We start from the raw sequence: 10,094 nt of genomic DNA, 5'->3' as shown, positions 1-10,094 counted from the left end.
ATGATTCATTTGCGTCAAGAAAAATTTGTGGACAGTATCTCAGAAAGCTTGTCCGTGTTTAGAAATACTATGAAGGACAGATTCGTGACAACCTTTGATGTTGGGAAAGTTAAAATCCCCAATGACAAGAAAAACATTATAACAGTGCACAACTTTCTGCAATGCATATCGGGGCCGGTCGGGCGCTATTTTTTCACATTTACCCAACAATGTTAATTTTCTCGTCGTTATAGAGCTTAAGGCAGTGTGGAGATACTGTGGATAACCTAGATAATACAATGAGAAGTCTCTGGTACTTCAACACTGTGTTACTGCTCCGTGCAGAATCCTGCGTCGTGCAGACATCATAGACACCAATTCTTGCAATCAAGCTTGGTTCGATGTAGTGTAAACTGGTATGCTATGGTATGCATACTACAGAGGCCCCTTTAAACAGATACCGGCGACATTAAATGTCCACATAGACCTATAGTCTTGTCAGTCGATGCTTAAATACATGCCACTTAATGGTAGTGTCATTATACATACATATACATACATACATACATACATACATACATACATACATACATACATACATACATACATACATACATACACACACCACACACACACACACAAACACCACACACACACACACACACACACACACACATATATATATATATTATATATATATATATATATATATATATATATAAATATATATATTATCTCAGTAAAAATACCCACGAGGACATCTGTATATTTCGATATATATATATATATATATATATATATATATATATATATATATATATATATATATATATATATATATATATATATATATATATCTCGAAGTATACAGATGTCCTCGTGGGTATTTTTTACTGAGATAATATCAGAAGAGATTGAGAAGACAACATGTACACAGCTTGATGCATATATATCTAATCCTTAGTTAAAGCCCGGTGCGGACTTACTCTAAAAATCTCGCAACATATTTATATAAGGATCGCAATTTCAAAGGCGAACAAAAGACAGAAACACCTCATAATCTTTTTAACACTTTTCGTCCCGGGGTTCAAAGACGCACGACACGGCCTCATAAAAAATGAAAACATGTTCTATCTTCACAAAAAGTCAAGCTAATATGAAAAATGACATGAAAAAGAGAAGAAAGAAAACCAAAAGAATGAAATTGGACAAATACTTCTATTCTCTTACTATTCTCACATTTTACTAATATCTATACATTTGTGACTTAGATCAATAATGCCAAGTAATCTGAACCCTATTGCCGGGGGTAAAGAAAATGTTGGTGTCATAGAGATGATTTTAATTACAACAATGTAATTTTGAGGCTCAGAATGGGAAGGTCTTCCGCTCACATGATATGAGCACGCAAATAGGGTTAGGTAGCCTCTTATTTCTGCTTTTTATAACTCTCTCCTTTCGTTCAGTTTCAATTGCTCTAGGTCTTGAACAAAGGATGTTTTTCTCTTTACACTAAATGCTGGATTTTCCCGTTCGCTATTTCTGTGTACAGCGTCATTTGCTCAGCCGGGTTAACTGACGTCACTTTATTACGTGGCCTTGAACCAACAGCAACATTGGCGTCACTTTATTACGCACATTACAGACATTAGCATGAGTTTACTTTTCGTAACTTCTCAACCGCTTGTCAACTTACATAGAGGACTGTTTTTGAAAGCTGTGAGTGAACTCATTGAAAAAGGATGCAAACAGAACGTCCCATTGACAGTGCAAGTGTAGATAGACTAGCATAAAGTCTGTGGGCATGTATTAAATATCAACATGGAATGTATTCAGTGTATTGAAGGAATAAACTTTAGTAGACTCGCGTTAGTGGTAGGCTGTTGCATAGATCGTGGGGTAAACGCGTTGCTAGGCCAATTGCTACCAAGAAAAGCCAAATGACTGGGGCCAGTCTATGATGTGGACGGACGAGAGCTCAACTAAAATGACCATCTAGCCAACCGCTATCAAAGGTTCAACGGTCTTGAAAACAGGATGCGAGAGAGAAAAGTCTTGTTTGTCTTACCCAAGCTAAATGTTGGATTTTCCCGTTCTCTATTGTTGTGTGTAGCGTCACTTGCTCAGTCGGGTTATCCCCTTGTAGCACTTTTAGGCATGTAGCATCGGTTTATAACTGTCGTTTTAGACACTTCTCTCTCGTCAACTGTTTATCACGCTTTCATTGAACTCATTAACATGGATTGCAAAGAAAATGCCTCTAAGATATTATTGGTGTGGACGAACGACATCTCAAAAAAATAAAAAACTCTACCAGTAAGCCTCTCAAAGAAGAGGCGATGTTCCTGAGGGTAGTCGTTTTGATTCGCAAAATCCATACAAATAAGCCATACGCTGGCGTATACCGACGATTTGCCAAGCACACGCATCTCCGTGGCTCAGCCATACCACAGACAAGGAATCTGTGGGGATGTGCCGTAATATTTGGCGAATGTTTTAATCGTCGACTGTCGAGTATAAACCATGGTCGGGAGGCCCATACAGTTTAGGAACGGGCGAACAACTTTTCATCTGAATGAAAGTTTCATTGAACCACGGTCCGCACCGTGATTAAACAGCCTAAAGGCTGCATTCACAATTACTGGTGAAGGGGGAAATCCAAAATACTGCGGAGTAAAGGGGAATTGAAAGTTTTGCTCTAAGAGGACGACCTGAAAACATTATGGTTCCTATTTATTTATTTATTTATTTATTTATTTATTTATTTATTTATTTATTTATTTATTTATTTGCATTTCCAGATTCTAAAGCTTGGCGGGTAACTCAATAAAAAGTGTACAACATTTAAATATTATCCAATAGTTCTGTTGTTAGTAATAATTAAACTACTGATAACGGTAATGTCGAACATCTACGAGCAGAACAATGCAGTACAGTTTAATTTTTTCCGTGATTACACCCCTTCTACATAGGTAGCTACATGATAATTGGAGAGGAGAATTGAAAATTGTGATCATATAGGTGGGGGGCTTGAAAAGGTTTTGAGGGTATTCAGGGACTAAAAATAAATAAGATATCAATTGCGAGTCCTCCAGTCGCCCTACCCTTATTTGTGAAGGCGGCATAATGGATTAGTTCACTTCTACTAACTTTTCTCTGGACGTACAAGTCAATACTCATAACATAAGTAACCTTATGGACTTCATACCAATATTTCATGATCATACAGCTTGCTACAGGGGAAATAGCTGACAGTCGGTGATCGATGAATTTTGTTCCGTTAGAAAGCCAAATTTATTCGTTATTTTTTTTCTCTTGCCACTTGCCTTATTTTTCCATTCGGTATTAGTTGATTTTGAAGTGGTCAATGCACAACCGTATCTTTCACATATTACTATTACTTTCTTTCACAAAAAATGACAGCTGGGGCGATAACATCCAGTGACTGTACGGCACACTCAACCGTTTTATTCATCTAACTAAATATTCTTGATATTTTCAAATACACAACTTCAAAGCTGTTGCTTTATGTATGACTAAGTCAACAAAAACTTGCTTCACTGTCTCACAAATTATGGTTCATTACCGTGTCACCACTATGGTACACGACACACAGATCAAGGAAATCTCTTTTTCCCAACTGTCAACATATCAATTTGCAATTATCATGCACAGGTAATGTCTAATGAAACACTTTGCCATCAGACATCAGGTCAAAAACCGCACGATATGCCTTTCGTAATTCCCCAAAAAATCTCCTTGTAAAAACTTGACGTAAATTCCGGGTATCGCCTTGTGAAAACTTGAAGTACATTCCAGGTATTATAATTTACTGAATGACTGATTTACTTATCAACACTGTGTATCTGAAGTACCTTTAAAATATTGAATTATTGTATTCTTTTATGATCAATTATTTTGGCCTTGGAAACAGACGTGCGTAACAACCTTGCTAATTTTCTGTTTTCTTTTAACCTGTATTCAAGTATAGATCAGATCTCTGTCTTTTACCTGCGTTGTAATATTTACTCAGAAGGATAATAAAGTTCAATTTCAATTAAATTTCAACTGCAAGATCTGGCTGGTAGACGGACAAGAGTAGCCCTGCGATGAAAGCTCATCAGTTCGACTGCAACTGTACAGAAAGTTCTGGAACATGCTACTAGTTTAACTGAAGACATAAATACTATACACTTCAACAAGTCAAACACGACAAGTTTACAAATACATGTGCTCTGTGTACAGTAATGCGCGGCTTGTCATCAATGAAATAGCTGCAAGGAAGACTAGATAAGGTTTAGGAGATTTATAAAGAAATAGAATCAGATGACGAGCTTGATCAGCTTGTCCACTTCTTTACGGAAAACAATATCATCAAAAGTACCTTAGCCCAACAAAGTCCAAGAAAATTTGAGTATTGATCACCACGTGCATGACCGAAGAAAGTAAACTTTTGAAACCTGTGTTATGATGTATAGGTGAAATGTCTATACAAAAACGATGAGTTTATTCTGAAACTGAAAGATCGAACAAGGCTACAGACTCACAATAACAGATCGTGAATAACGACTTCGTTCTACTTCTTCAAGTTTCTGTTCATGTTTTCGGTGTAATTAAAGTAAAACAGATATTATAGACACAGCTGACTGAAAACATCCGATCCTTATCTGATAAAAATTACATTTGAAAAAGAACAGTCGGACCTAAGTCAAATGCATACATTTCAGTTCAGTAGTCGGTCAATGGCGTTTACATTCCGTCCTATCGAAATCAACCCTGAAAAGTACCTGTCAACTTGTACTCAATGAAATTTGTACAAAGTAAATTTCAAGTTATTTGACACTAAAATGATAACACGATAAATGAAGAGTCCTATACCATTCATTTTATGATAGTATCAAATTAATTCTCGAAGCATTGTTTATAAGTCGTGTTTAAAAACCCATCATCACTAGTTTAGAAATGTCCACTTGGCCCGAAGGACTGAAGGCTTGTAGTCGGCCTTTTTCCGATAGGCTTACATTCGTTAGGTCCTCTGCCCTTCGTTAGAAATTTAAAGTTAACGTAAAGGAAAGACGTCGATTACTTTTTAATATTGGTTCGAGTATTAAAGTATTAAAGCCGAGCATTTTGACTTAGGTCCAACTGTCCTTTTTAGTCCCCACGGACACCGTCCGGGGGGACTTATAGGTTTGGTCATGTCCGTCCGTCCGTCCGTCCCGTTCACGTAGATATCTCAGAGTCGCCTGGAGCGATTTCGTTCAAACTTTGTACAAGGATAGTACCCTACCTCATACAGATGCACGTCGATTTGTTTCACGATGCGAAATTTGGCCGTGTTAGAGGACTTTTTAGTTTTCACCTCCATAGACTCCCATGTATAAGGCAGTCCATAGACTCCCATGTATAAGGCAGTCCATAGACTCCCATGTATAAGGAAGTCCATAGACTCCCATGTATAAGGCAGTCCAATGACTCCCATGTATAAGGCCAAGAAAAATAAAAATTTAGTTTCTCATCGTATTCATATTGCAAAAAGGATGCAGTGGCACAGTTTTTAGTCCCCACAGATAAAGTCCAGGGGGCTCATAGATTGGGTCATGTCAGTCCGTGAGTCCATCCATGTGAGTCTATCCGTTCACGCAGATATCTCAGACACTTTGACAAAATGTCACGTGACCTTGGTGACCTTTGACCTCGAATATACATATTTGTCCATAACTCAGTAACCACAAGTGCTAAACCTTTCATATATGGTATGATGGGACACCCTATGACGCCACATATTGTACCTCATTAATTATGTGCATATCTAATTTTGAGCGAGCCAATAGAGCCAGAGGTCTGATTTTTGGTATGTAGGGATAACTTAGCAATACAATTTTTTTGACAAAATGTCATGTGACCTCAGTGACCTTTGACCTCAAATATACATATTTGTCCATAACTCGGTAACCACAAGTGCTACACCCTTCATATTTGGTATGATGGGACACCTTATGACGCCACATATTGCATCTCATTAATTATGCACATATCTTATTTTGAGCGAGCCAATAGAGCTAGAGGTCTGATTTTTGGTATATATGGATAACTTAGCAATACAATTTTTTTTTGACAAAATGTCACGTGACCTTGGTGACCTTTGACCTCAAATATACATATTTGTCAATAACTCCACAAGTGCTACACCCTTCATATTTGGTATGATGGGACACCTTATGACGCCACATATTGTACCTCATTAATTATGCACATATCTAATTTTGAGCGAGCCAATAGAGCTAGAGGTCTGATTTTTGGTATATATGGATAACTTAGCAATACAATTTTTTTTTGACAAAATGTCACGTGACCTTGGTGACCTTTGACCTCGAATATACATATTTGTCCATAACTCAGTAACCACAAGTGCTAAACCTTTCATATATGGTATGATGGGACACCCTATGACGCCACATAGTGTACCTCATTAATTATGTGCATATCTAATTTTGAGCAAGCCAATAGCGGTAAATGTATGATTTTTAGTATATAGGGATAGACTATAGGATAGAAAGTTTTTGACAAAATGTCATGTGACCTCGATAACTTTCACCCTTAATACACGATAATGTCAATTAATAAGTAACCACAAGTGCTATGTCCTTTGTATTTAGTAGGATGGGAGACCTTATGACAACACATGCTTTACCCCGTTAATTATGCCCATATATAATTGTGGGCAAGCCAATAGAGCCAGAGGTCTGAATTTTGGTATATATGGATTAATTAGCAATACAATGGGTTTTTTTCAAATGTCACGTGACCTTGATGACCTTTGACCATGGATATGCATATATATGCATAACTCAGTAACCACAAGTTCTTTACGCTTCAATTTTGATAGGATAATAGACCTTAAGATGTCACATCTTGTACCTCATTTATTATGCACATATGTATTTCTTGGCTGGCCAATACAGCTAGAGGTCTGATCTTTTTTCCCGATTTAGAACCATAACTTAGACATGCCTCTTGTTTCAAATTGGGAACAATGACATAGACCTATGTGTCCATAGATCTGAACATATACACTCCAGTGATACTTCTTAATGACCTCATTTCCCTGCCCCATCAAGACTAATACTCCTATTACAAGTGGGGACTATGTCATTGTCAATGACTTGTTGAAATGTAATTTTTAGCAGATCAGGATCAGATGTTTCCAGTCAGCTGTGTCTATAATATCTGTCTTACTTTAATTACACTGAAAACATGAACAGAAACTTGAAGAAGTAGAACGAAGTCGTTATTCACAATCTGTTATTGTGAGTCTGGAGCCTTGTTCGCTCAGTATTCTCACGAGATGGACTGTCAAATCTCGTCTAGCCAAAACTGTTCTCTGTATGGTGTGCGACAGAATGTAGCCTTCGGCACCACGTGCATCACACTGTCACCACTGTCCAGTGCAATACCACTGCCAGTGGTGCGACCCGGGGAATGCAGTGACAGGACTGTTTGGATGGAGACGTACATGGCCGGTGTGTCGAAAGTCTCGAATATAATGTTTATACGATGTAACAGTTAGTAAACTAACTGAGTAATCTGTCAACGGGCTACTGCATGACACAGCACATAGCTTGTGCTTATCCAAGTGACACAGATAGTATTTTTAAGTGGTTACATCTCTTATATAACATGTATCATAAGTTGACTAACAAACTTACAGCATGATTATGCAAAAATCACGGTAACCTTCGATTGTCAATCGATTCAACAATAGTGTTTGCAGAATATGTGTCGTATCAAAATGATAATATGTCAAACTAATTTTTTAGATCTGTACAAAACCTACTTTCCGGAATTTCTGCAAGGGAATTAGAAATTATTTCAAACTTGTAGGTATTTTGGCCCACCTTCATCATCCTCTCTCTGTTGGCTTGGCAAGGGCGCTTCTGTTAGTAATACTGGGTGTTCTTCCGGAGCGACACGCAGTTCATTGTAGAAAGTGTGATGCCAGATCTTCTCTATGTCATCCCAGTTCGTAACGATTCCGTGTTCGATGGGACATCTCAAGGTTAGAATACCTCTATTGTTATGCGCCTTGTCTCGGCTGTAGCTGCCCTTGTGTCCCATTACCAAGAGGAGATGAAATAAGAAGACGTGATATTTAGCTTATAACATTACAGAGAATATTTTTTACCAGGGATGCTGATCATTGTTACGAAGAAAAAGAACTCGACAGGGCCTTAGTTACTCTACAACCCTGTGCCCTACAACCACCTGTTCCGAGCCAGCGCGGTAACTCGAAAACACGAAAATTCGAAGGTCTTCCTTCGTCAACTTTGGTCCAGTCAATACAGATAAATATCCCTAATTAAGAAAGTTCATCAAATATGCGAATTAGAAATTGGCTGAATGAAAATGCTTTACGACTTTCACTAATGTTGTATCATAGTATCTTAAATATATGTAGCAAGATTCATCCATTTTGGTCGAGTCAATTCAGATATATATCCCTAAACGTTCGTTACATATGCAAATAAGGAATTTGCTGAAGTAAAACTAATTAATGACTTTCAATGATGTTATATCATAGCATCTTCAATGTACATAGCAAGTTTCATCAAGTTTGGTCGAGTCAATTCAGATATATGTAATTAATTAGGAAAGTTAATTAAATATGCAAATAAGGAATTGGCTGCAGTAAAACGTTTAATGACTTCCAATAATGCAATATCATAGTATATTTAATGTACGCAGCACGTTTCACTTATTTTGGTCGAGTAAATTCAGATAAATATCCCTAATTTCAAAGTTCATTAAATATGCAATTTAGCAATTATCTTTCATTTCAACCCTTAATATCTTTCAAGGCTGATACATTTTGGTGAGATCAACATTTGTAGCAAATCTCATCAGATTGTGTTCAGTAATTCTCAATGCATATCCGTTTTTTCTAAAATTATTATTATGCAAATGAGCAAAAAGTAAGCAAGTCACACCCGCCAAAAACTAACCAGTTCTTGCCGTTTGCAAACTGAATCTATGTACCAAATTTGATTTTGATCTGATGAGGAGCCGTTTTTGAGATATCGGGCACACAGACAGACAGACAGACAGACATTGTTGCGACATACGCTCACGTGTGTGAACACGTGAGCAAACAAGTAAAAAAGGGACGAGTGCTGCAGTCAACTAAGGGAGCCTTCAGTAGTTACAGGGCGGTGGGCCGGTGGAATGGGGGGGGAGGGTCACTTTTTTAGAAAACAGTTAAAGGAGGAGGGTCACTTTTTATAAACCTATCTTGGGGGAGGGTCACTTTGGACAGAAGCTGATTTTATGGCCAAAAATTTGATTGTCTGTGTGATATTTCATGAATAGGAAATCACCAGTACACAGTATAGACCGCCATGCATGGTGAATTGACATTTCGGTGAAATTCCGAAATCAAATTTCTTGCACAACCATGGACTTGTAACCACTCTAGTCTAATCAAGAACAGTAATGTGAATAATCAAGCATACATAAATGCACAGATTTATCTAATTTTGTACTGAAAAAAAGTATTCATAGTTTCATCATAGACCCCAGTGCACAGTGAATCGACATCATTTTGGTGAAATTCCGAAATCAAATTTCTTGCACAACCATGGACTTGTAACCACTCTAGTCTAATCAAGAACAGAAACTTGAATGTGAATAATCAAGCATACATAAATGCACAGATTAATCTAATTTTGTACTGAAAAAAAAGTATTCATAGTTTCATCATAGACTCCAATGCATAGTAAATCGACATTTTGGTGAAATTCCAAAATCAAATTTCTTGCACAACCATGGACTTGTAACCACTCTAGTCTAATCTAGACAATAATATGAATAATCAAGCATGCATAAATGCACAGATTTATCTAATTTTGTACTGAAAAAAATTATTCATAGTTTCATCATAGACTCCAATGTATAGTGAATCAACATTTTGGTGAAATTCCAACATCAAATTTCATGCACAACCATGGACTTGTAACCACTCCAGTCTAATCAAGAACAATAATGTGAATAATCAAGCATACATAAATGCACAGATTTATCTAATTTTGTACTGAAAAAAAGTATTCATAGTTTCATCA

At 37.1% G+C, this 10,094-nt stretch overlaps 1 protein-coding gene across 1 annotated transcript; it reads right to left on the bottom strand.

The window, feature by feature from the left end:
- Positions 1-7,335: 7,335 nt before the first annotated feature.
- On the bottom strand, positions 7,336-8,097 carry LOC139150779 (actin-like). Its single transcript, XM_070723173.1, has 2 exons — positions 7,878-8,097; positions 7,336-7,475 (listed from the first exon to the last, which is right to left on the bottom strand). The coding sequence occupies exons 1-2, from the start codon at positions 8,095-8,097 to the stop codon at positions 7,336-7,338; spliced, it is 360 nt and encodes a 119-aa protein (XP_070579274.1).
- Between the last annotated feature and the right edge of the window lie 1,997 nt (positions 8,098-10,094).

The sequence above is a fragment of the Ptychodera flava genome, chromosome 15 (assembly GCF_041260155.1).
Source record: "Ptychodera flava strain L36383 chromosome 15, AS_Pfla_20210202, whole genome shotgun sequence".
In the NCBI taxonomy this organism is placed as follows: domain Eukaryota; kingdom Metazoa; phylum Hemichordata; class Enteropneusta; family Ptychoderidae; genus Ptychodera; species Ptychodera flava.
This window is presented reverse-complemented; position numbering and strand designations above follow the sequence as displayed.